Source organism: Diplotaxodon limnothrissa, linkage group LG10 (assembly GCF_057381915.1).
Source record: "Diplotaxodon limnothrissa isolate DT_005_m linkage group LG10, D_limnothrissa_male_GT1.1, whole genome shotgun sequence".
Classification (NCBI taxonomy): Eukaryota; Metazoa; Chordata; class Actinopteri; order Cichliformes; family Cichlidae; genus Diplotaxodon; species Diplotaxodon limnothrissa.
This window is the reverse complement of record NC_140605.1, coordinates 6844212-6872128: the sequence shown is the minus strand read 5'-3', so window position 1 is coordinate 6872128 and position 27917 is coordinate 6844212. Positions and strand designations below refer to the sequence as shown.

General features: G+C 41.8%; 1 protein-coding gene across 1 annotated transcript in view; it reads left to right on the top strand.

The window, feature by feature from the left end:
* Positions 1-13771: 13771 nt before the first annotated feature.
* The window catches only part of bbx (BBX high mobility group box domain containing), a 46605-nt gene continuing 32459 nt past the window's right edge, over positions 13772-27917 (top strand). The window contains exons 1-6 of the mRNA XM_085364297.1: positions 13772-13828; positions 15124-15188; positions 26067-26238; positions 26379-26630; positions 27007-27208; positions 27293-27360. Of these exons, the coding sequence (XP_085220423.1) occupies positions 26080-26238; positions 26379-26630; positions 27007-27208; positions 27293-27360 (681 nt within the window). The 5' untranslated portion in view covers positions 13772-13828; positions 15124-15188; positions 26067-26079. The remainder of the gene's footprint in view (positions 13829-15123; positions 15189-26066; positions 26239-26378; positions 26631-27006; positions 27209-27292; positions 27361-27917) is intronic.

The following is a 27917-nucleotide window of genomic DNA, read 5'->3' as shown; positions in this document are numbered from 1 at the left end:
AGAGTCAAGCAAAGCTTCCTCTTTACGCCCACCAATTAAAACAGGGACAGTACAAGCTTTCTTTCCTACCGGCTCTGTGGCTGGTCTTGGAACTGCACACAAATGAGATGGTTTTGACTTAAGGGGCAGGGCAAAATTGTTGTGTATGGCCAAAGTTATGACAGTGATAACATTTAATATCCTGAACTGAAGACTTAAAGGATTTCTTCACATTGTGAGGTCTATGAGAAGGGAGCTGCCTAGAACTAGAAAGATTTCTAGCCTGAACTTGACCAGAACCATGTTCACTAGTGATGTGACATTCTGTATAGAGGCTTCGAAGCTTGTGTCGAGTAATTGAGGGAGCGTTTCCGCGATGCGCGTATCGAGGCTTGCTTCATTTATGGGAGGAGCTGAAAATGATGACGTCCGAAGCCTCGCTTCCCGGCTGTACCACGTGACTGGTTCATGAAGTGGTTCGAACTTTGCCACAAGCTATGACAGCGATATAAACCCCTCAGACTTCATTCAAAAATGTGGGTGTTTGATTGAGAGTTGCGGTTAGTGAGAGTTTGGAGACAGTTTGGAGGTTTATGAGAGTGAGGAGAGAAAGTCAGGAGAGAATGGAGCCAGCTAAGAAGAAGAGGATGTCCTCCCCTGTGTGGGAACTGTCATGGTCCTGGGTCATTTTGGCCCAGCGTTTTGTGTTTCCTTGAAGTTCATTTTTGTGCTTTGTGTTTATTCTGATTTTGTATTGGTTTAGGGTTGAACCTGTAGTTTGGTGTGTGTATTCAGCCCTACCTGTGTCTGTCCTTGGTGCTCTGTTCATGTCCCCGTGTTGTGTTGTAAATCAGTCTGTGTTCCTGCTTTACTTTGAAGGCTCATGTTCTGGATTTCCTATTCTATTTTGAAGGTCTGTGTCTGTTGTCATTGTGTTCAGCTTGTGTCCTCCGGTCCTCATGTGTATTAGGTTCAGCTGTTCTTCCCTCCTGTGTGTGATTACCTGATTACCTTGTGTGTGTATATTTAGTGGGTGTCGGTCTGTGTTCATTGTCGGCTCGTCTGCGTTCTATGGTGTTCCTGTCTCTGCCCCGCACCCCTTTTGTATGGTCTCTGGTTTGTCATTTAGTTCTCCCAGTTTAGGTTTCTTCAGTCGTTTTGTCATGCCTCACTGCCTGTTTCTGCCATTTTCACTTTGTAAATTTTGGGTCCTCCCTTTCCTCCACACCACACGGCTCACTCCGCCAGCCGTGACAGGAACATTGATCTTATTCCTCCCAACAAGGTATGTAAATTTCTACAGAAGATGCATTTTCATAATACTGATGGTGCAATACAATTTATGCTAAGCTGTCTTTACTTTTGTACAAGGTGAAGTGTTTGCTATGTGCCAGGGAGCTGGGATATAACAACAACACCCCATCCATGCTTAGGCACTACAGAGCTTTGCATGAGAATAAGGGGAACACCGATTGTGGAGCAAGACCAGGTGAGCCATCAAATGCAATGATAATATAGCATGCTGTAATGTTACTAAATGATATAACAATATTATACAACTGTTATAAGTTACGCGTGTGATATTTATATTTGTGCTTTGTCTTTGTCTTTCCTCAGGAGAACAATCTCAAATAGATGAAGACCTGGTTAGCATGGTGATTGAGGACTCCCAGCCATTTAGCATTGTGGAGGACAAAGGATTCAAAAGATTTGTTAAATCATTAAATCCTAGCTATGTTCTCCCCACTAAAAAGGTCATAAAAGCAGTGAAAATTTAGTTTTTACAGAATAAAATGTGAACAGGCAGTATGTAGCTGTCCATACCTCAACGTTACAAAAGCACAACTACTGTCCACACCCTAACCACACCTCACAGTAAATGATCATTTCCATTTTAAGCATTTCCAAATAATCATTTTCCATACTGCCAGTATAAATATACACAGTATACTGCATCACTACAATATACATGTTTTACACACTCCTTTTGTTGTTGACATTTACAGGCTGTGTGCAAAAGGCCACACTTCAAATTCTTGCCAACTAATATTTTTACGTCCAGTAGGTGTCCTACTAGAGCAAATGAAGCTTCAAGAAGCTTTGCGCTGGGATGAACCAATTGGATGAAAAGCTTCAGTGCTTCATGAAGCTTCATCTGCCCATCACTACTGTTCACCCCCAATGGACTTACTTGGTTGGGCGTAGTGGGTCTCCCGGCTGAAGTAGGTGCTCTTGCTTCCTTTTCTGGCTGAAGTGAAAACCTCTGAGAGGCTAGCTGCTTCTTTTGCCGTCTTCGGGTCATGCTCATGTATCCAGATCTCCAGCTCTGAGTTTACCATTCTCAAAAACTGCTCCAGAATTATCTGCTCAGATATTTCTTCTACAGTTGATTTTTCAGGTTTAATCCATCTTGAAAACAGGTCTTTCAATCTTACATAAAGTTCACGTGGCGTCTCACCTGGTTCAACTTTCAGAGATCTGAAGCGGCGTCTGTAGGTGTCAGCAGTGATCTCATATTTTGCCAGAATTGCCTCTTTCACCTTATCATAATTCTCAGAGTCTGTTAAATCCATAAGAATGTAGGCTGTGCGGGATTTACCTGTCAATTTACCTGGTTCGACGAATAGCCCACTCATCTCTGGACCATCGACACACGTTTGCCATTCTTTCAAACGTAGTCAGAAAATGTTCAATGTCATCTTCTGGTGACAGAGGAAAAAGGTTTTGGTTCAATTAAAGACCTGGACCCACTGGCCACTGGAATGTCTTCACCATTGAATCCAAGTTCTTGATCTTCAGATGTTGTAGGGAGCGCTGGCGCCTCTGGTGGATCAGGCTTATATTACAGCGTTAACTTGTTGCTGGATTTGCTGAAATTGATGCTGCATACCTTTCCACCTTTGCTCCTGACGTGACAAATCCTTCTCCCACTTTTGGTCTCTGGCTGCTTCAAATTCAAATTCAAATTTTATTTGTCACGTACACAGTCATACACAGTACGATATGTAGTGAAATGCTTGGACAACTGCTCGTGACCTAAAGAAAACAAAAAAGGAAAAGGCTATGAATAAGATAAGAAATAAATATGAAAAATTAAAAAGGGTAAATTTAACTAGGAAGGAATAAAATATAAATTAAGGTTAAAAATGAAATAACTGTACAAGACAAATTAGAATGAAGGGTAAATTTAACTGGGAGAATAAGATAAAATATATAAATTAAAGTTGAAAATAAAATAACTGTACAACAAAATACACAATATAGAACTATATAAGAATGTATGAAGAAATATAAATAAATATATACACAATAACAGCAGCATATACACAATAACAGCAGCGTGATTTAAGTAATGAAGTGAAACAATGTCCAGAATGTCCAGTGTGTGTAAGAACTGTATGTGTGGGTCAGTACTGTGTGGTGGTGTGATTGAGAGACCGTATCTCCTGCGGGAAGAAGCTCCTCCTCAGTCTCTCTGTGTTGGTCTTCAGGGAGCGGAATCGCTTTCCTGACCTCAACAGAGAGAACAGTCTGTTGTTGGGATGGCTGAGGTCCTTCACGATCTTCCTGGCCTTGGTCCAGCACCGCCTGCTGTAGATTGAGTGCAGGTCAGGGAGCTCGGAGCGGATGGTGCGCTCAGCTGACCGCACAACCCTCTGTAGAGCTCGTCTGTCCTGCATGGTGCTGTTCCCGAACCAGGTTAAGATGTTTCCCGTCAGGATGCTCTCTATGGTGCAGGAGTAAAAGTTCCTGAGCACCTTGGAGGGCAGTTGGAAGTCTCTCAAGCTTGAGACCGCATAAGAGATTTCACCAACCCTGTCAACTCCTCCAATTTGTCCTCAGGGCTTGTTGCTGCCATGGCCTCTAGCTCAGATGAAGCTCCAACTCCTTCATCAGGCTGCTCCTCTTGGCCTGGCTTTCTTCCACCTCTTGTCATCATCTTCTCACTGTGGCACGAGTGACACACTCCTGACACCACTTGTAACAGGGCAGCCCTTAGCGGCTGGAAATACAGTGAGATGGACCAAGGCAAGTGTAGTGGAACAAAGCATTTATTTCCTATACAGCTCTCCTTACTACAATTAACTTGTCAAACTTCTTCACAGCACAAAAATCCACCCTCTAATGACAACTGGCAGCCTTAAATATGTTCAGCTGTCACAGACTTAACCATTATTCCACTCTCAGGTAAATTCTTAAATCCCAACCTTCCACCACAGTATACAATATATCAATAAGAATAAATAAATACATTTTCACATTTACATATTAATAAATATTTCACACTTAATGTTACACCAAACCCAATATTATAAAAACCCAGAAACCCAAGCACAAAGAGATTCACCACACACTCTTTACCCATGGACTCTCCCGGAACCTTTAAATGGTGTCTGGACCCCCAGGGAAACCTTTGCCCAAACACCTTGAAGAGGACACAGGCAAGAAAGGTGAGTAATCATTATCTTACAAACACTTATTTGCACCACTTTTATTCCTAGATTTCACACACATATTTGCATTAGTTTTCCTTACTGGTAAACCTTGATCACAATCTCAATCACCATTCTTCTCTCCTGACAGACAACCACCACATTCATTGACGAGGAGCAGCTGTGCAGGATCTGAAATAAAGCTACCAACTGATTTTAAAATTCCCAATAAATAGTCAATAAATATTTAAACTTCTTGTGTGCAAATCCATGCTTAAAGTGTAATGCTAAATAAAGTGCTTGATAAGGTGCTTTTAATAAAGTGAAAGGTGTGCTCTAAAGTGCTATACAGATAATATAATACAGTATAAATAAATGCAGTAAGGGAGTCCTCTTCCTTACACTAGCCTATAGTGTAAATGTATATTGACGTGAAGAAATATAATGAAATTTGGCCCTAGAAGTTACTTTTTTTTTTTGTTAGGGAGGATTTGTCTGTTGTTGAGTGCAATTTTAAAATAAGTTCTTTAAAAAGCAAAAACGTATATAATATGAAGGCAGTATGAGCAGAGAGTGGCTGTGTTAGTTCAGTGAGAGAGTCAAAAATGTATCAGTACACTCTTGTCTACATCTTTATTTTGTTCAATATGAACAAAATTATAGCACAAGTGCTATCACATGTATACCAATGTTTATTTGGCAGTTAAATGAAAGGCTTCAGTTAGTTAACAGTGAGGGGGGGAAAAACGCGTTCACGTTTGCAGGGTTTTTTTGTTACACAATATTTGAAATGAAAAATAAAATTTGAAAAAACTACACTTTTCGAAATATTTGTGGGTGTTTTCTTGTTTGTTTTTTGTACAACTTGAGCCCTAAAGTAGCCCTCACATGAGATGACAGTCCCATCAGTGGGTTTGAGACCCCTGCATTGGAATGACAAGTTTTAAAAAAAATGCTGCTGTAATCTGAAGCATTAAATACTCCAAATGTAGCTGTGGATGCTACAATTTCAACTTCAGTTTAAAGGTTCTCCATTTGCCATCTCAGTTGATCAACTTTTTTTTTTTTTTTCTTTTTTACAATGCAAGCTTTTCCTTTAATGCAGCTGCATGAGCAATAACTGCAACCATTACTGCCTTGGAGCACTGCAGACCTTGTGGAGGGCCTATTGCTTTTGCCTGATCCTTTACACCCCACATTACAAACACACTTGTTCATTTTCAAGACCACTTTTATTTGTTTGAACACCTTTCCTTTTCAGTCAATCACTAAGCATTTTTATCTTGAACCACATTTCTTGTCTTTCAGACTCATCCTTTGGCAAATAAGTCATCAACACTTCATGTTGGGTTTTAGGATCATCAACAAAAATATATTTTTCAAGTGTAACTTTTACCTCTTTAACAAAAGAAATTTCATTCATCAAGCCCTCTGGAATTTAATCTTTCTTTCATTTTGCAAATCAGCAGTTTTTTCCATGAGTCTTTTCTCAGTCATTAAAACAGTAGGCACTAGATCAGAAGATCCAGCCTTGGGTTCAGTATCAGACACAGGCAAAGGTTCTGGATCAGAATCAGTCTTTTTCTATGGTTTTTAAACAATCAGACCTTTGTTAATCTGTTTGCCTTCAAGATTAAGAGTCACTCAGTCGGTAGCCAATGCATTGCTCTTTTGCATGCTAAGGTATGTGTGCACACTTTAAACATGAATGGCCATTCCCTGGTTTTGTAGCAATATACATACCTTTGCACTGGCCGTCATAGATGCCCTGATGTCCAGTTGACCTCCATGACACGTAGCTCCAACAGCCCTGGTGCGCAGCAGGTGGAGGACAACGGTAACAGCATCACAATTCAGCGCAGTCTCTTTTGTTCCAAAACTCTCCAAAGAGGATGTTTTTGGCTTATGTAGGACCAGACTTCACCAATGAAAGATCAACCACCACAGATGATGAAATGACAGTTGTTGTGACACATGCAAAATAAGTATCCATTAACCATTTCTTTGAAATAAAATGATGCATCATTTATTCTTCTAATTTTGACAATGTCCATAAAACAGTTGCCTCTATTTCAATTTTTCATATGCCAAGAGGATCCAACACAACCTTACATGATAATAGACGGTCAAAAAACTGTTTGCCTCAGTTCCATCTCATCACATTTGAGCACCATTGAACCTGGATTAAATGGGTGTGGAGTCAGGTGCAAGTAGCGTTACTACTCCCTCTTGTGCTGACAAGTTACAATAGCACTAAAAACATAAAATGTCTCTGACAACGGCTGTATCCTATGGGCTCAAATTGTGGTCATAAATATTTTGTACTTGTAAATCAGGATTTGTATGTGTAAAAAGAATTTGTGTGTGTAAATTTGTGTGTGTGTAAAAAAGATTTGTATGTGTAAAATGAATTTGTGTGTGCGTAAAAAAGATTTGTGTGTGGACTTAGCCAAAAAACTACGTGAGAAAGTCTGCACTCAAGTTTCAAGTTACAAGTACGAATTTTGACCCTATTTTTCTTCCTTTCATCTGATTGGCCAATGTCATGTCAATCACAAATTTAACTATCCAGTCAGAGAACAGATGGGTTTGGCTGTTTGAGGGGTGCTTTTTTGAACTGCAGGTAGAGAACCAGTTCCCAGTAGTCCAGTTTCTTGGAATAGTTAATCTGCTTGTCTATCAATTCAGGCTACGTCCACACGTACCCGGGTATTTTTGAAAACGCAGATTTTTTTTTTGGATTTTTTTTTTGTGTCCCGTTTGGATCTTTAGCCATCAGAATTCTTGTCTTAAGGCCAAGAAAGATGCCAAGCGGATTTATTTTACCAAGTGGATCATCATGGTCTTGCCATATTGGTCCATTTGATTGACCTTTATTATAAGTATGAATTTATTTTATTTTCAGTTGCTACAAACGGGACAGACATGACTGGGGGATAGGACAGGGAGAAAGAATGAAAGAAAGAGAGGGAGAGAAAGAAAACCAAAGGGGAGAAGAGACGGTGAGAAGGGGGGAAGAGAGAAAAAAAAAAAAAAACAAAAAAAAAAACACCTGGATCACCTGTATGGAGAAAAAAAACAGAAGAGAAAGCAAACAACAAAGAGCAACATAATAAAAAAAAAAAACAGCACCATCACAATAAACTAGCTAGCAGTAGATAACAGTAGATACTAAATAATAAACAATATTGTGCAGCACGCAAGATAGACAGCGCACAATGTGCTTTGAGGCAGCAGCCAAGAAAGGTGTAGTCCACGTCTGTGAACACCCGTGTGTACACCTGTGTGCACACCTGTGTGCATACCTGTGTGGATCAGCATGCTTGCATTCCAAAGGTTTCTCCATGTAACGATCTGCTAGGGAGTGTGGGGGGGCCACAGCCCCGTCCTCCAGGGTATGAAACAGGTATGGAGGAGATCCAGGCCCCAGATATCCAGAGGCCCCAGAGTACAAGGACCCGAGGAGGACCACCAAAGAGCTGAGTAGAGCCCCAAAGGACGCAGATTTTTCTATGCGTTTGCACCTTTCGTCCACACGTAAACGGCGTTTTCGGTCACTGAAAACGGAGATTTTTAAAAACTCCGGCCAGGGTGGATAATTTTGAAAACTGCGTTTTTGCATTTACGTGTGGACGAGAAAAAAGGAGAAAACGCAGCGTCAAAGGTGTGTGCCTTTTTTGACGTCACACTGTGCGCCACGTTATTGTTTCGGTGAAATGAATTTCTACAATACTGTTACTGTTAATTGTACTCTCTGCAGTGTTTAAATGCTTACATATACACACACAGTTACTGTCCCTCCACACATACGACTCGGTTCTGCTTCTTATGCCCCAGCTTTGTTTACTTTTTCCCACCGAGGCTTCTAGACTTCTGATTGGCCAACATTTCTACACGGTTAGGAATATATCGCCACCTGTTGCTTTGGCATGTTCCTAGCAGCGTTTTCCTTCATTTTTGCCTTTATGTGTGGACGGGATTATTTTTTAAAACGGAAAATCTCCATTTTCAAAAATACCCGTGTACGTAGCCTCAGCTTATTGGTTCCACTTGCACTACAGTCCATCCATCCATCCATTCACTTCTGCTTATCCTTTTCAGGGTCGCGGGGGGCACTGGAGCCTATCCCAGCTGTCATAGGGCGAGAGGCGGGGTACACCCTGGACAGGTCGCCAGTCTGTCACAGGGCCAACACACAGGGACAGACAACCATTCACACTCACTTTCATTCACACATTGTGACAATTTGGATTATTCAATTAACCTATCCCCACAAGCTGCATGTTTTTGGACGGTGGGAGGAAGCCAGAGTACCCGAAGAGAACCATGCAAACACAGGGAGAACATGCAAACTCCACACAGAATGGCCCCGGCCTGATGTTGGAATTGAACTCAGGACCTTCTTGCTGTGAGGCAACAGTGCTAACCACTGTGCCACCGTACTGCCCCACTACAGTCAATTGATTTAATTTTGTGTGTTCAGGAGGAAGATGGTGGTGCAGTCTGCAGCGTGACTATGGACATTGCTTTTAGGATGGGAGCGCAGTTAAGTGGAAACTGCATCCAGGACAGAAACAACAGCATTATGCTACATTTCAACAGTTAACAAACGGATGATCAGTCAGGCCAGAGTCTCTTTTTCTACCAGTTTGTGTTTCTACAGTAGAATCACTGTGGCGATCGCTTTAAAGTATCTTTGTGCTGGTTTTAATCTTTCATTTGTGCTGCTGGTTTTGTGGTCATACCTAAATAGTAAGACAAAGATCATATGTGTGTCGTCATTAGTAGTGGTGACTCTCAAAGTGGAGCCAGTGAGAACCCAATGAGAATCTACAAGGAATTGAATTGATAAGTGCTATTGATTCCCATCAATTCCCAGCCCGAGTGCAGTGTCATTAAATTCCATGTAGTTGGTTTGTAGTGTATAGATCCCTTTTTAGAGTGGTGTGTATTTTAAACTGTATAACTGGCATGGACACATTTTTCATTTCCTGGGTACTATAGCCCCCTCTGAGTCTCTGTTAGATGTGGTGCAGACAGCCCTCAAGTCATGCATGGCTCAGCTGGCTGGAGTGTTTACACACATCTTCAACCTTTCCCTCTCTCTGTCTGTCTGCAGTGCCAACCTGCTTCAAAACGGCCACCATGTACCCAAATCCTCCACCATCTCATCACTGAATGACTGGCGACCGGTAGCCCTGACCCCCATCGTGAGCAAATCTTTTGAGAGGCTGGTCAGGGACTTCATCTGCTCTGCACTACCCAACTCACTGGACTCTCTACAATTTGCAACAGGTTCACTGATGATGCACTGACACTACATATACTGCCCTCTCGCACCTGGAGAAAAGACACACGTATGTGATTGCACACACAGTAGCTGGTATTCTGGCCCATTCCTCCATGCAGATCTTCTCGAGAGCAGTGATGTTTTGGGGCTGTCGCCGAGCAACACGGACTTTCAACTCCCGCCACAGATTTTCTATGGGGTTGAGGTCTGGAGACTGGCTAGGCCACTCCAGGACTTTCAAATGCTTCTTACGGAGCCACTCCTTTGTTGCCCGGGCGGTGTGTTTTGGATCATTGTCATGTTGGAAGACCCAGCCTCATTTCATCTTCAAAGTTCTCACTGATGGAAGGAGGTTTTGGCTCACAATACATGGCCCCATTCATTCTGTCCTTAACACGGATCAGTCGTCCTGTCCCCTTGGCAGAAAAACAGCCCCATAGCATGATGTTTCCACCCCCATGCTTCAGAGTAGGTATGGTGTTCTTGGGATGCAACTCAGTATTCTTCTTCCTCCAAACACGACGAGTTGAGTTTATACCAAAAAGTTCTACTTTGGTTTCATCTGACCACATGACATTCTCCCAATCCTCTGCTGTATCATCCATGTGCTCTCTGGCACACTTCAGACGGGCCTGGACATGCACTGGCTTCAGCAGCGGAACACGTCTGGCACTGCGGGATTTGATTCCCTGCCGTTGTAGTGTGTTACTGATGGTGACCTTTGTTACTTTGGTCCCAGCTCTCTGCAGGTCATTCACCAGGTCCCCCCGTGTGGTTCTGGGATCTTTGCTCACCGTTCTCATGATCATTTTGACCCCACGGGATGAGATCTTGCGTGGAGCCCCCAGATCGAAGGAGATTATCAGTGGTCTTGTATGTCTTCCATTTTCTGATGATTGCTCCCACAGTTGTTTTTTTCACACCAAGCTGCTTGCCTATTGTAGATTCACTCGTCCCAGTCTGGTGCAGGTCTACAATACTTTTCCTGGTGTCCTTCGAAAGCTCTTTGGTCTTGGCCTTGGCAGAGTTTGGAGCCTGACTGTTTGAGGCTGTGGACAGGTGTCTTTTATACAGATGATGAGTTCAAACAGGTGCCATTCATACAGGTAACGAGTGGGGGACAGAAAAGCTTCTTACAGAAGATGTTACAGGTCTGTGAGAGCCAGAGATTTTCCTTGTTTGAGGTGACCAAATACTTATTTTCCACCCTAATTTACGAATAAATTCTTTACAAATCCTACCATGTGGATTCATGGATTTTTTTTTTTCACATTCTGTCTCTCACAGTTGAAGTGTACCTCTGGTGCAAATTACTGACCTCTGTCATCATTTTAAGTGGGGGAACTTGCACAATCGGTGGCTGACTAAATACTTTTTTGCCCCACTGTAACTAACTAGCAGGGTTGCCAACTCCCAGTAAAAAAATAGGGGACCACCCCCCCACCCTCCGCCTCATGATGCTTAATCGACGTAATCGACTTTAATGTATTGCCAGGGTAAAACAAATGCACAGAAACCAGTTATTTTTCTACAGTAATTAAATAGATTCAATATCTTTCTGCAACAGAATTGCAGACTGCACACATGGTACTATAGCTTATTAGGGCATATATTAGACTTAATATTTACTATATACAATAATGAATTTTTATATACATCAGATGACCACTTTGGTTGTAAGATTCGGTTGTATTTATTAAAACCTAGACATTTTAAATGAGAATAAGAAAGAAAAGTATACGGCTGTGGCTCCAGCAAACATCAGCTGATACTAGAAAGTAATATCAAATAAATTATAACAACAGCTTATCAAGCTTAAACGTGTTGCTGTTGTTTAGCGCGACATCCGCTGGTTTCGTCTTTCTGGCGCAAAGTGGGGGATAAACAAACGAGACGGGACTTAGGACAGCAAAGCCGATCAGCTGATCATTGATGAGTTTCATGATTGAAGTAGCAACAGGAGATGGAGGGGGAGAGAATGAGAGAAGAAGAGGCAGCTATGCAGCGTAAAGACACAGAATAACTCCAGTTTTGTGTCTTTTTTAAATTTTTTGCTGAAGTTCGGGACAAATGACGTTCCTTTACACCTAAATACGGAACTTTAAAATAATAACCCCTGACTCTGCTCTGTGTGTGTGTGTGTGTGTGTGCGCGCGCGCGTGTGTGTGTGTGCGCGCGCGCGCGCGCGTGTGTGTGTTGGAAAGGTTAAAGGTTGAGGGGTTTTCTCTCTCTAATTTGTCCCCTTACTGTAACATCAGTCAGTATTATCTTTGCCACACACACACAACGTATCTACATGTTTTCTCTACATTTCCACAAAACGAAGAATAAAACACCACAGAGCAGTTTCCTCTTATGAATACTACAGAAGCTCAGTGTGACGATATTAACGATATTTTGCGTTGTTTATGAGTAATTTTATCCATATTAATCTTGAGGACTTTGCACAGTCTCTAAACGCTACAATATAACAACGATTCTAATTGGCGAAGACACCCCGTCAATCAAAAACGGTGTCCATTCACGTACGGAATTGCATGACGGGGTGGCTCTTTTCGGTCCGTACAGAATTCTGTAAAACTGTTGATAGTTTCTCGGCTAAAGCTGTTAAAGAAGAATCATGCAGTTGACTAGCCGTGTCAAGTGGTGCTTTTGACAGGTACGTATCTTTAACCCCGCTGGTATATATCAATAGAACATTTTTGAATCAGTTATCACGCGCAAACGCCCAGGAAGCTTATAACAAGTAGGCACTCGGACGATATTGATTGGAACAGCGGTAAGTACGTAGTTATCGGTGTTTTTACGTGCAACCGCAGCTTTTCGGTGACCTTTGACATCCAGGCTGAGCTCAAAGATATAAAGTTAAGTGAAAGATGGTGTTGGCGAGTACAGGCCAGTCTGTGAATGAGCACTTCGGAAACCGGGGGAGGGGAGGGAATAGATGAGATATGAATTTTCTCCCACCTCGAGGAAAACGAAAGTGATTTCTGTTATATTGAGTGACTGAAAAAGTGTGTGTTTTCCCCAGATTGAACCCATAACGGTGTTATTATGGTGGGTTGAAGCAGTTTAATGTGTCGCCTTCGCCGACAGTAGCATTCATCATCTGGTTAAGTCCTGCGTTTCTGTACCACAATAAAGTTCTAGAGAATAACAAGGTCGACATCCGGTTTGTGTTATGAAATAAAAGCTTTCAATTGACGGTAGTGTTTTATATTTTTATAACATAAAATTGCTGTTCGCAAGACAAGGGGAGGATAGTATTTAAATTAATATTTTAGAGAAAGATGGATGTTGTTAAGTCCTAGGGCAAAATGGAAAGTTTTTGTTTATTAATGGGTCACAAGTAAAACTGAAGAAGTTAATAATTCCTATGACAAGAAAGTATTTGGCAATATATACTCTCTCTCTCTCTGTGTGTGTGTGTGTGTTAGTGTGTGTGTGTGTGTGTGTGTGTGTATAAATTAAAAGCTAATTAGTGGGGCCTTGTGCTCACTTGTGGGGCTTGTTACTCCCTAATGCGCTGTTAAATGTCATTTACATACATTTTCCCCAATCAAGCTAATGTTGTTGCAGAATTGTTGCAGTGTAAAAAAAAAAGACTGAGAACAGTGTATTTTATATTCATACGTCATGTCTGTGGCAGATTCATCTTCATCACTCATACAGCCTTTCCATAATTAATTCAAAGTAATTATTTTATATGAACTATTACAATATTATCCCAGACTTCTGGCAGATTCTTCCAGAAAATTTTTTACAACCCTGGTCCTTGATCTGTGCGCATCCTGTCCAGGGCTTACCCTATGGCAGGTGGGACGCTCTCCAAGCCCCCCCCACCCTGAATCGGATAAGCAGAAGAGCATGGATCACACGTCAAAGATAATATAAATAAATACCTGTACCTGGAGTGAAGATTGATATATTTTTGCTGAAATATGTGAAGTTTTATTTTAATGGTAAATAACACCACTTCCTGTTTCTGTTGGTGTTCTTTGAATCGACTTGACCTCGCTTGCTTTCGTACAGCCAGTGCAGAACTGTTATGATGTGTCAATAAGTTAAAAAGGTGGACGGCGCCAGTGATGAGAGCCCCCTTCGGTACTTGAGCAGGATACCGGAGGTATGTTCAGACGTTTAGGGAGTGGTCATGACAGAGAACGTGTGGTTCTATGTTTTTTACGTGAAAAAGCAGTCGCTGTTTTGTCAGCCTCTCAGTCACTCACACCGAAAATTGTTCTAATCGCTGTTTGGACATGATGTCCGCCTGCTGGCTTGTCCTTTTCATGTTTTTCCCTCGTCCACATCTCATTGCTTACCATTGTTAGAAAGCATACAGTGTTGTCACGGTTAGGGTGCTGCCAGATATTTCCTCAGTTCTGTTTCAAATCGCCGTATAAAATAAATGGCAACTGTTTCACGGTGAGGTGGTATGCCCCCGCCGCCTCCTCCTATCCGCATCAAATACATGGCCACAGACCTGCGTTGTATGTAAAGGAACAGTTGAAACAGCACAAATACGTGAAATCCAGTTTGTGTCGGTGTCTTTGGTAACAGCTGCTCGATACCTTTTTACAGTATTGGAAACTATTGCACATTAAAAGCGTACCTCGTCCAGTTAGCACAGCTAGCAAGCTAACTAGCTACTTTTATTCCTAGTAACAGTGTGAGGAAATAGAACTACTGCTGTGCAAAACACTGACCACAGATGCATGTGCCCGGTCAAAAAATTCCCACTTTAATTAACCAGAGAGATTGTTTTCCTTCTTGGTGTGGGAGGCATTTTCGGCGACATTGTCGGGGAGTTTGACAGGAGTGAAATATCCCCACTACTGTACCGTACTTGGGTTTTTTCCTCCTCTAAACCAAAGCAAGATGGACTCGCATTTTGCTTGTCTGTCTTGTCAAGGCTTACGTCGACATTTTGCACGCAGATTTTAAAACAAATGTGTGCTTAGTGGTAGAAGCGTGTTAAATGGACGAACGGGTCGTTTATTCACGCAGCTCGCATATTTTGTGGCGTTACTGTTCACGAGGCTCGACACAGTACATCGGTACCCTCAACACAGATAGTCCGATCGGGCATCTGCCGATTTACCTGAGACCACTGCGTAGCAAAATAGTCACTGCAACTGTGCCTCCTTAATTCGGGGCAGTTAGATGAAATGAACCCGGTGGTCAAAGGGTTTTGGCCTACATGTCTTGTTCTGGCTACAAGGGCGAATTCATTGAAATGAGACAATGCCTCTCGATATTTTCACGCCGGTGGGGTCTCGTGCTATGCAATGTTTACTCACTAATGCGCTGTTAAAGTTGTTTTGCATACATTTTTTGCACTCAATCAAGCTCATGGTGTTGCGGAATCATTGCAGAGATGGAAGTGTAAAAGATCACTGAGCGGTGTCTTGTGTTTTATAGGTCATCGTCATTGCTGTGACAGATTCATCTTCATCACTCATACAGCATTTCTATAATTTTCTTCAGTAAGTATTCCTGTTTTCCACACAACATTCATAAAAGCAACTGCTGTCATCTAGTCTAACTGTGGTTCACAGTCATTATATCATTCATTCATTGAATGGTAATTAAATTTGTCCTATGTTTGATACACATCCAGAAGTGCAAACATGTGGAAAAATTAAACATCAGCAAGTGAAAATAAACAGAAAGGATACATTTACAATGTTCAGTAATTTGCCTGGTTTGTGTGTAAAACATTAAAATGTAGTAAGAGAACTACAGCTGAACACAGGGGTGCCATTTTATTAAAACGATGATTTCGCTTGGTAGCTCTTCATAATAGTCTACAACTAAGAGTGCACTTCCCCTTGAATGAAATAGAACTTCCGAATTGGAATTTGTACCAGAGATTATGATGTCATTATATTTATTTACAAATACCAGCAGTGCACTAGAATAAGAAGGTGACATTGAAATTGTTACATGAAAAAAATAATTAGACTGTCATTTTTAATTTTTTAAGAGAAATTGGTCCCAAGGAGGTACAGTACATATAAAAAGTGTACACATTCCTGTTTAAATGTAACCTATAACCTGCTCAGTTGAATTGAAAAACAAATCTGTTTAAATGTTTTTTTAAATGTTTAAAAATGGTTACATAACTTTGCACACCCTTAAACTGATACGTTGTATTCACATCAATCAGTCTTATTGGTAAGAGTCTATCAGCATGGCAAATCTCGAGTTGGCAATATTTGCCCACTCTTCCTTGCAAATATGCTCCAAATCTTTGGGATTGTGAGGTCATCTCTTATGTCTTTAGGTTGCCCCACATACTCTGGGTACTGGTGGACCATTTCAAAACTTTACTTTTTTCTGGTGAAATCATTGTTTTGTTGTTTTTGCATTCGTGGGATCCTTGAGTTTTGTTGTCTTTAAAGTTGAAAGTCTTCTTCATTGTCATCTTCCTAGCAGACATCAAAAACTTTGGATCCAAAAGCGACTGGTGTTTGTAACTGTACATAATTGACTAAAGCTGCATTTCCAACTGAAGAAAAGCAACCCCAAACCATAACCCTGCCACCATGTGTATGGTGGTCTTTTGGTTATGGATAGTATTGTCAGAGCTAAGCGTACAACCAGTTCAACCATGGTCTTATCATACTATTACACATTTTACTATATGCTTTTGGGAAACTTTGAGTATTTTTTTGCAAATTGTAGCCTGGCTTAGATGTTTTGTTTTGGTTGTTTGTTTGTTTTTGTTTTTGTTTTTTTAGAAAAGGCTACCATCTTGCAAACCTACCCCATAGTCCAGACATATGGAGAATACAGGAAATTTCTGTCACATGTAGTACACAACTAGCACTTCCCAGTACTGTAGCTGCAACTCCTTCAGTGTTGTTGTAGTTCTTTTAGCAGCCTCTATGATGAGTTTTCGTCTTGTTGTTTCATCAGTTTTGGGGACGCCCAGTTCTTTGCAATATTACTGTTTTTCCATATTTTTTCCACTTTTAACTTTGACTGTCTTCACTGTGTTCCATGATACAGTGGGGCAAAAAAGTATTTAGTCAGCCACCAATTGTGCAAGTTCCCCCACCTAAAATGATGACAGAGGTCAGTAATTTGCACCAGAGGTACACTTCAACTGTGAGAGACAGAATGTGGAAAAAAACAAATCCATGAATCCACATGGTAGGATTTGTAAAGAATTTATTCGTAAATCAGGGTGGAAAATAAGTATTTGGCCAATAACAAAAATACAACTCAATACTTTGTAACATAACCTTTGTTGGCAATAACAGAGGTCAAACGTTTACTATAAGTCTTTACCAGGTTTGCACACACAGTAGCTGGTATTTTGGCCCATTCCTCCATGCAGATCTTCTCGAGAGCAGTGATGTTTTGGGGCTGTCGCCGAGCAACACGGACTTTCAACTCCCGCCACAGATTTTCTATGGGGTTGAGGTCTGGAGACTGGCTAGGCCAGGACTTTCAAATGCTTCTTACGGAGCCACTCCTTTGTTGCCCGGGCGGTGTGTTTTGGATCATTGTCATGTTGGAAGACCCAGCCTCGTGTCATCTTCAAAGTTCTCACTGATGGAAGGAGGTTTTGGCTCAAAATCTCACGATACATGGCCCCATTCATTCTGTCCTTAACACAGATCAGTCGTCCTGTCCCCTTGGCAGAAAAACAGCCCCATAGCATGATGTTTCCACCCCCATGCTTCACAGTAGGTATGGTGTTCTTGGGATGCAACTCAGTATTCTTCTTCCTCCAAACACGACGAGTTGAGTTTATACCAAAAAGTTCTACTTTGTCATGTGGTCAGATGAAACCATTCTCCCAATCCTCTGCTGTATCATCCATGTGCTCTCTGGCAAACTTCAGACGGGCCTGGACATGCACTGGCTTCAGCAGCGGAACACGTCTGGCACTGCGGGATTTGATTCCCTGCCGTTGTAGTGTGTTACTGATGGTGACCTTTGTTACTTTGGTCCCAGCTCTCTGCAGGTCATTCACCAGGTCCCCCCGTGTGGTTCTGGGATCTTTGCTCACCGTTCTCATGATCATTTTGACCCCACAGGATGAGATCTTGCGTGGAGCCCCAGATCGAGTGAGATTATCAGTGGTCTTGTATGTCTTCCATTTTCTGATGATTGCTCCCACAGTTGATTTTTTTCACACCAAGCTGCTTGCCTATTGTAGATTCACTCTTCCCAGTCTGGTGCAGGTCTACAATACTTTTCCTGGTGTCCTTCGAAAGCTCTTTGGTCTTGGCCATGGCGGAGTTTGGAGCCTGACTATTTGAGGCTGTGGACAGGTGTCTTTTATACAGATGATGAGTTCAGACAGGTGCCATTCATACAGGTAACGAGTGGGGGACAGAAAAGCTTCTTACAGAAGACGTTACAGGTCTGTGAGAGTCAGAGATTTTCCTTGTTTGAGGTGACCAAATACTTATTTTCCACCCTAATTTACGAATAAATTCTTTACAAATCCTACCATGTGAATTCATGGATTTTTTTTTTCACATTCTGTCTCTCACAGTTGAAGTGTACCTCTGGTGCAAATTACTGACTTCTGTCATCATTTTAAGTGGGGGAACTTGCACAATTGGTGGCTGAGTAAATACTTTTTTGCCCCACTGTATATGCAATGTTGTGGATTTTCTTTTGGCATTTTAGCCTTTTTTGGATAGAGACGGTGTAGAAAGACAGGAAAGCAGGGAAGACATGCAACAAAGGGGTGCAGGTTGGTCTCAGGCCACTACTTTCTGGCCAGGTGCCACCTGGATGTCTGCTCACCCACTGAGCTAAACTGGCACCATGAACATTTTTCTGTAGGGCTGTGCAATATGACCAAAATCTCATATCCCGATGTAAGAATTCTATCGTCCTGATAACGATATAAATCACAAAAATGTAACATTTTCTGTAAATTCTGTGAATCTCGGGCAGCTCGACTTGCGGGAAGTGCTTCCAGCTGCGCGTCATGTAGCTGGAGTCGAGTGTTTTAACAGATGCATGAAACTATACATTTTTAGACATAAGTTGTAACGGCCGCCATTTTCTTTGTGAGTATTTATTACACGGCGTGCTGCGGGGAAAAGCCTGTTCTACCGTTTGAGTCTAAGGTTTATTTTTTAGCACCTGGCGGCTCTTTTTTTTTGCTTCTCATCCGTGAATAATCTGCTCTTTCACGTGATTCAGTTTATTTTGAAAAGTCTCAACAGGATCTTGAGCTTTATTGTGAAAAGTTTATGTGGAATATAAACAAGCGGACACGCGATGGTGTTACCGTCGTTGTTGCTAACCAAAACGCATAAAAACAGGCGCTTGTCATCCCTAGTGTGGTTATATTAAATATAAGAGAAAGAGAGAACTTTAAGAAATTAATATAGCCACTACAGTGACCATCAAAACGATGACAAAATATTGCCGTAAACAGTTTATTTTGCGACACCATGAAACAAACGATAGTGTAAAATGAAACGATAGACGTTTTTATATTGTCATCCAATATATATCGTTATATCGAACAGCCCTATTTTTCTGTATCGTTCACATTACTGATACCTTCAAGGTCTCTTTGATGCTTTGTGAATTCCCCGTGAACCATGGCCTTTTCCTGTATCAAACAACTGAGTAAATGTCAGAAAAAAATCTTACTAGAACAGCTGAACTTTATTTGTGGTGAATCAGGCTGTCTTTACTTGATGGCATGTGTTTACGCAAGAAGACTGATTGCTGTGGTTAAATCAAAAGGTGCTTCAACAAAGTGTTGTTTTAAGGATACGCACACTTTTGCAACCAGCTCATTGTATGTTTTTCATTTTATATTTTTTCCCTAAAAGATGTGTTTGTTTTTTCCAGTTGAAATGTACAGGTTATAGGTCATATTAAATATGGGAAAAGTTTTAAAATTATTTATTAGGGTCTCTATTATTATATCACGTGGTACTGCACCAAAACTAGAAGGTTTACAAATGAAAATACATTTGTAAAATCCATTCTTTTTCATTTCTCTTGTTCCTTATAGTTTAGGTGGGTGTCTTGTAGATAAACTACACTCAACAAAAATATAAACGCAACACCTTTGTTACTGCTCCCATTCCCCATGGGATGGACGTAGAGACCTAAAATTCATTCCAGATACACAATATAACCATCCCTCCCAAACAGTGGTCACAAATCAGTCCAAATGTGTGGTAGTGGGCACATCTGCTATATTGAGATAATCCATCCCACCTCACAGGTGTGCCACATCAGGATGCTGATCTGACATCATGAGTAGTGCACAGGTGTACCTCAGACTGCCCACAACAAAAGGCCACCCTGGAATGTGTAGTTTTTTGCGCTATTGGGGGTCTGGGGACCCAGAACCAGTCAGTATCTGGTGTGACCACCATTTGCCTCATGCAGTGCAACACATCGTCGCATGGAGTCTATCAGATTGTCAATTGTGGCCTGTGGAATGTTGGTCCACTCCACTTCAATGGCTGTGCGAGGTTGTTGGATATTCGTGGGAACTGGTACACGCTGTCGTATACGCCGGTCAAGCACATCCCGAACATGCTCAATGGGTGACATGTCCGGTGAGTATGCTGGCCATGCAAGAACTGGGACATTCTCAGCTGCCATCTGCCCTGAACAATGTGAACCATGATTCATCCGTGAAGCGCACACCTCTCCAACGTGCCAGACGCCATCGAATATGAGCATTTGCCCACACAAGTCTGTTACGGCGACGAGCTGGAGTCAGGTCAAGACCCCGATGAGGACGACGGGCATGCAGTTGAGCGTCCCTGAGACGGTTTCTGACAGTTTGTGCAGAAATTGTTTGGTTGTGCAAACCAATTGTTCCAGCAGCTGTCTGGGTGGCTGGTCTCAGACGATCTTGGAGGTGAACCTGCTGGATGTGGAGGTCCTGGGCTGGTGTGGTTACACGAGATCTGCGGTTGTGAGGCCGGTTGGATGTGCTGCCATATTCTCTGAAACGCCTGTGGAGACGGCTTATGGTTGAGAAATGAACATTCAATGCACGGGCGACAGATCTGGTTGACATTCCTGCTGTCAGCATGCCAATTGCACGCTCCCTCATTGCTTGTGGCATCTGTGGCATTTTGCTGTGAGACAAAACTGCACATTCCAGGGTGGCCTTTTGTTGTGGGCAGTCTGAGGTACACCTGTGCACTACTCATGATGTCAGATCAGCATCCTGATGTGGCACACCTGTGAGGTGGGATGGATTATCTCAATATAGCAGATGTGCCCACTACCACACATTTGGACTGATTTGTGACCGCTGTTTGGGAGGGATGGTTATATTGTGTATCTGGAATGAATTTTAGGTCTCTACGTCCATCCCATGGGGAATGGGAGCAGTAACAAAGGTGTTGCGTTTATATTTTTGTTGAGTGTATATGTGCTTTTTCTTTCCTCATTTTTCTTAAATTTTACTACTTTTTATCTGGTTCAACAGACCATTTACACTAAATGAAAAAACGTCTATCCTGCCACTACCCATGCTACGACTGTTTGATTCTTCTTTAGGCAGTAGACCCCAGTATAAACAGTCCACTCCAGGAACCTAAATATGTGAACATTAAATAAATATTACAGCTGTCCAGAACATCAGCCATACAGCGAACCCTTAATTTTAATTGAACAACAAGAAAAAGAAATGTGCTGTGGGGTCTCTATTATGACCTTATGAAGACCCAGATTCATAATACGGAAATCTTTAATAATATATGTAACATGCTGGACATATCACAGTGCTAAACTCACTATCAGTCCCCTTTATCATTGGACTCTCAGTGTTCAGCCGTCATTCCTGCTCTTGGCATCTAAATACTTGGATAACAGTAAAGGTTTGATTTTTACAGTATTTCTTAGATGAAAGAAACAAGACTAGATGAGCTCAGACATGTGTGACTCATCTCACTGATACAAATATATAGTTTTATTATTACTTTTATTACTTGCAAGAAAGGTAATGTGTTTGTCAGGAAGCTTAGCGCTTACCATTATCATTCATAAAAATAAATTTACAGAAGAAGACAACATTATGGGATAGTGGATCAGCCTCAAGTACTGGAGAGACTGATGGAAAAACAGGAGCAGCAAAGGTTAGGCCTGAACCCCCCTTAGTTAGGTCATTGACAAGACTGGTTACGGGTACCAACTATGGAATGGAGCAATTATCAGGCACCTTCTTTACATGGATGACATCAAGCTGTATGCCGAGAGTGAATGAAACATCGATACACTGATCCAAACCACCAGGATCTACAGCAACGACACTGACATTGGAATACCATTCGAAATGGAGAAGTTTAGTTGGATGGTAACAAAGAGAGGAAAAGTAGTCAGAACTGAGGGGGTTGCAGAAAGGGAAGATTATAGAAATTCAAGTCAGCTACAAGTACCTTGTAGTCCCACAGGCAAATGGACGTTATGGAGAGGCTGCTAGCCACAACCACTAAATAGACTGAAAGACAACACAGAGGCAGTAATAGTGGCAGCACAGGAACAGCTTCTAAGAACAAGATACATACAGTGGGGCAAAAAAGTATTTAGTCAGCCACCGATTGTGCAAGTTCCCCCACTTAAAATGATGACAGAGGTCAGTAATTTGCACCAGAGGTACACTTCAACTGTGAGAGACAGAATGTGAAAAAAAAATCCATGAATTCACATGGTAGGATTTGTAAAGAATTTATTCGTAAATTAGGGTGGAAAATAAGTATTTGGTCACCTCAAACAAGGAAAATCTCTGGCTCTCACAGACCTGTAACATCTTCTGTAAGAAGCTTTTCTGTCCCCCACTCGTTACCTGTATGAATGGCACCTGTTTGAACTCATCATCTGTATAAAAGACACCTGTCCACAGCCTCAAACAGTCAGACTCCAAACTCCGCCATGGCCAAGTCCAAAGAGCTTTCGAAGGACACCAGGAAAAGCATTGTAGACCTGCACCAGACTGGGAAGAGTGAATCTACAATAGGCAAGCAGCTTGGTGTGAAAAAATCAGCTGTGGGAACAATCATCAGAAAATGGAAGACATACAAGACCACTGATAATCTCCCTCGATCTGGGGCTCCACGCAAGATCTCATCCCGTGGGGTCAAAATGATCATGAGAACGGTGAGCAAAGATCCCAGAACCACACGGGGGGACCTGGTGAATGACCTGCAGAGAGCTGGGACCAAAGTAACAAAGGTCACCATCAGTAACACACTACAACGGCAGGGAATCAAATCCCGCAGTGCCAGACGTGTTCCGCTGCTGAAGCCAGTGCATGTCCAGGCCCGTCTGAAGTTTGCTAGAGAGCACATGGATGATACAGCAGAGGATTGGGAGAATGTCATGTGGTCAGATGAAACCAAAGTAGAACTTTTTGGTATAAACTCAACTCGTCGTGTTTGGAGGAAGAAGAATACTGAGTTGCATCCCAAGAACACCATACCTACTCTGAAGCATGGGGGTGGAAACATCATGCTATGGGGCTGTTTTTCTGCCAAGGGGACAGGACGACTGATCCGTGTTAAGGACAGAATGAATGGGGCCATGTATCGTGAGATTTTGAGCCAAAACCTCCTTCCATCAGTGAGAACTTTGAAGATGAAACGAGGCTGGGTCTTCCAACATGACAATGATCCAAAACACACCGCCCGGGCAACAAAGGAGTGGCTCCGTAAGAAGCATTTGAAAGTCCTGGAGTGGCCTAGCCAGTCTCCAGACCTCAACCCCATAGAAAATCTGTGGCGGGAGTTGAAAGTCCGTGTTGCTCAGCGACAGCCCCAAAACATCACTGCTCTCGAGAAGATCTGCATGGAGGAATGGGCCAGAATACCAGCTACTGTGTGTGCAAACCTGGTAAAGACCTATAGTAAACGTTTGACCTCTGTTATTGCCAACAAAGGTTATGTTACAAAGTATTGAGTTGTATTTTTGTTATTGGCCAAATACTTATTTTCCACCCTGATTTACGAATAAATTCTTTACAAATCCTACCATGTGGATTCATGGATTTTTTTTTTCACATTCTGTCTCTCACAGTTGAAGTGTACCTCTGGTGCAAATTACTGACCTCTGTGATCATTTTAAGTGGGAGAACTTGCACAATCGGTGGCTGACTAAATACTTTTTTGCCCCACTGTAGATGTTGCTACACCAGACCTCAGATAGTAGGGTTCAAGATGCTAGCAGAGAGGGCATACATGGAATGCCATAACCAATTAGGTGGCATAGTATACAGAAACATCTGTGCCAGTTAGCTAAGGAACACAAGAAGCTTCAAAAAGCCAATGGCTAAAAGAGGAGTTAAGAGATGTGTAGGATTGAAGGCAACAGCGGGGACTAGTGGTAATTTGAGCGCTTGGGACAGGGACACCTTAAACTGGGCGAGTAGCTCCAGTTTATGGTAAATGGACTGGTTCTTATGTAGCGCTTTTCTACTCTGTCCGAGCACTCAAAGCGCTTTATACAGCTAATTCATTCACCCAATCACGCCCATTCACACAAGCACTTCTAAGCTTAAGTGCTAAGTATCTTACATTGATACACATTCACACTCCGATGGATGCATCGGAGAGCAACATGGGGTTAGTATCTTGCCCAAGGATATTTGGCATGCAGACTGGAGCAGCCTGGGATCGAACCACTGACTTCCAGAGTTGGAAGAAGGATTCCAAAATAGCAGTTCTCTTCTCCTTGCAATGTGTCTAGCGCAACAGTGAGTGGCTTCAACACAATACAATACTCCTTTAGGAACAGATACTCCCGATCAGTGAAGCATTTGATTCCAAACTGAGTACAGACAGTATTTAAGTCAGCAAGGGGAATGTCAGTGATCCTGGACAGGGCGTCATGAAATGAATTCCATTGTGTTGAAACGGGAACTATGAGTTTTTTCTTGAAAAAATTATCTACTAACTCTGAAGCAACAGAAGAACGGTTTGCTTTTGTCCACATTGCAGAACACTTTGAAGTTGCACTTCTGTAGATGAATTTTGCCTCATTTGCTTGAAGCCATTTCTCAACATCATGAAAAATTAACTTCAGTGTGTGTGATGCACACCTTAAGTGTGGAGGGAGAGAAAACTGTCCTTCAGATTCTGTGGAGAGGGACTGCTCAACATCAGTAAATGTCACCTCTTCATCTTCTTCGGATTCTTCATCAGAGTCTGATTTTTGGAGCATTCTAAAAGCTTTGATAAAATTGGACCCGTTGTCGGTCACGGTGGCTGTCACTTTAGAGTTCAGTCCATAAGCCGAATGTACTTGCTCGATTTCATTGCCGATTACATCATATGTATGTCTACCTCTAACTCTTTTACATGCTAGCGCTGCATGTCCTCGTACAAAAGTAAAAGGATCAATCCAATATGCCGTCATTCCGAGAAAACTTTTGTTATGACTGGTCCAAATGTCAGCAGTCGTGGAAATATATTCCAAACTCTCGAATGTCCCTTTAAGCTCCATTTCCACGTCAGCATAACACTTATCTAAGTAAGCAGAAAACGTTCACGTCGTGTCAGGTGCTTCAGTAGATTACTCGTGCTATTGACAGCGGCCGATAGTTTTTTCTCCCCAGGACATAGCTTACATATTACTTTAATGTTCTTGTCTGCTTGTTTCAGAAAAGTGAAGTGACGGGAATATTTCCATTTCATAAAGCAGCCACTCGCTTCAGCCAAGTCCGACATCTTCCACTTCAGGATACAACTATGCAGTGAACTGGCGTGAAATGACGTGCACCTGCACTACATCAATGTTATAGCGGCAGAGTTTACTTTTACCTTTAGATGATAAAATAATGAAATTAAATAATGATATTCAGCGAGTTCAATTATTTTACAATTTAACACAAGTACATTGTAAGTAACTGTAATTAAAAAACGAACAATAATCAGTTACTCTGCTTTTTCAGTGGAAAAGTAATTTAATTACAGTACCAAACACTGGCTGAGGCACATACACATAGGTTGACAACATTCTGCATAGTCATTCACTACAGACCTCCAAACTTCATATGACCTTCAGCTCAAGAACAGTGAATAGAGATCTTCATGAAATGGTTTTCTATGGCTTAGCAGCTTAACATCCCCAAGCACAGTGCAAAGCATTGGATGCAGCAGTGTATAGCATAGCCAAAAAACAAAGAAATAAGAAAGGGGGCAAATACTATTTCTTGGCACTGCATGCCCAGGGACACCAGCTTTAAGTAAACCTTTGTCCTACTTGTTCACAGTATCTTATTACTATAACACTCCAGTAAAATCTATTTTGTCAGCAAGTATCACAGATTCCATGCTTGATGCTTTCACTGTGTGTTTTGTACAAACTTATAGTGCCCATTCTGATGTGTTTTTTCTTTTCTTTTGCTTTAGGTGCAGTAGTACGATGAAGGGTGGAGGAAGGAGCAAGGAGCCACCTGTTGCAGGGGAGGTCACTGGCAAACGCCCCAAGCGCAAATGCCTACAGTGGCACCCACTTCTCTCCAAAAAGGCTCTTGATTTCTCTGAGGAGGAGGAGGAAGAAGATGAAGAGGAGCTGGTGAAGGTTAGTGGGTTTCCACTACAGGTTGTTCCTGTAATAACTTCTGCCCAACTGAATAACTAATATTTCAGATTATTACAAATAAATCAGACAGAAACTATGGTGCAACATTGAATCAAAGGAATTTATTAAATTTTTATTAGCAGGCAGGGCTGTTCAACCAGACACAGCATTCACAGTGTGAAGTCACAACAGAGGAAGTGGAGGAGGACACAAACGAACAGCGGGCACGCCGGCCAATGAATGCCTTTCTGCTCTTTTGCAAACGCCACCGCTCCCTGGTGCGGCAAGAACACCCTCGCTTGGACAATCGCGGGGCCACCAAAATCCTGGCTGACTGGTGGGCTGTCCTGGAACCCAAAGAGAAACAGAAATACACTGACATGGCCAAGGAGGTGAGGCTACTTTATGACTCTGAAGTTCATGATATTTCCATGTTTTGTTCAGCAGGGTCAAAGTGGTGCACTTCTGAATGAATTCTAAAACTTCAATGCAATTTCCTCTGATTTAAAAGTACAATAATGAAAACTAATTTCTGAATTTTAAGACTCATTCCTGTGGTACTCTATCCTAGGCCAGTAGTACTTAAAGAAGTGCTTGTAAAAAAATAAAGGTGTTTTTTTTTTTTTTACCCATCCTTTTTGCTTGTCAGTTTATAATGTGAAATAGAAATACTTTGTTAAAGTATAAAAATGAAATGATCAATTAAATGAAAATTAAATTGCTTATAGGGTTTGCTTATAACCAAATTCATTCTGTATGTTCTTCCAGTACAAGGATGCCTTTATGAAGGCAAACCCAGGCTACAAGTGGTGTCCCACCACCAGCAAACCAGTTAAGAGCACTTCCTGTCAGCCAGTCAGCAATCCCCGCAAAAAAGTTTGGTCCTTTTCTTGCAACTCATCCAAGGACTCCACTGCCAAAAAAGTGCCCAAAACGGAAAGTATGCCACAGTTGAACTTTGCCATGGCAGGTGTGTATTATTAAATATTATTTATTATAGTGTAGCATAATAAAATATTGGCCTGTTTTGTAAATTAACGCTATTCCTCACTAGATCCTACAAAGATGGGGGGCCTGAGCATGTTGCTGCTAGCTGGGGAACATGCCCTCACAAACCGAGAGGTAGGTCACTTGATAAGCCACAGATACTGTTAGGTCCATAACTTGTTGGACAGCGACATACTTTTTGCAGTTTTGCCTCTGTCCACCACCACAGTGGATTTTAAATCAAACAATCAATGTAAGTGCTTTTCAATTCAAGAAATTGTTCGAGTGTTTGGCCTTAACTCTTCAGAAAACAGACAGTTTATAATTAGTCCCCCATTTTCAGAGACTTGAAATTACTTGGGCAAACTAGCATAATTTTAAATATAAGGATTGTTTTTAATCCTTTGTAGTCAACGAAGCCCAGAATCCATGGATATCACCAAATGCTGTATTTCAACCCTTGAGATGCCCTTCCAGGCCTTTACTACAGTCGTCTACATTTCCTGCTTGCTTGTGGTTCTTTCTGCCTTCAGCACGTGGAAAAACATGCTCTAATCTAATTACTTGACTGACTTGGAGATTGAAAAATATTCAATTTTTTTCCTTAAGAAACCCTTGGGTTACTTTTGTAGTATGCTTTGGGTCATTATTCATTTGCCTTGTAAAGCACTGTCCAATCCGTTTTTGGAAGA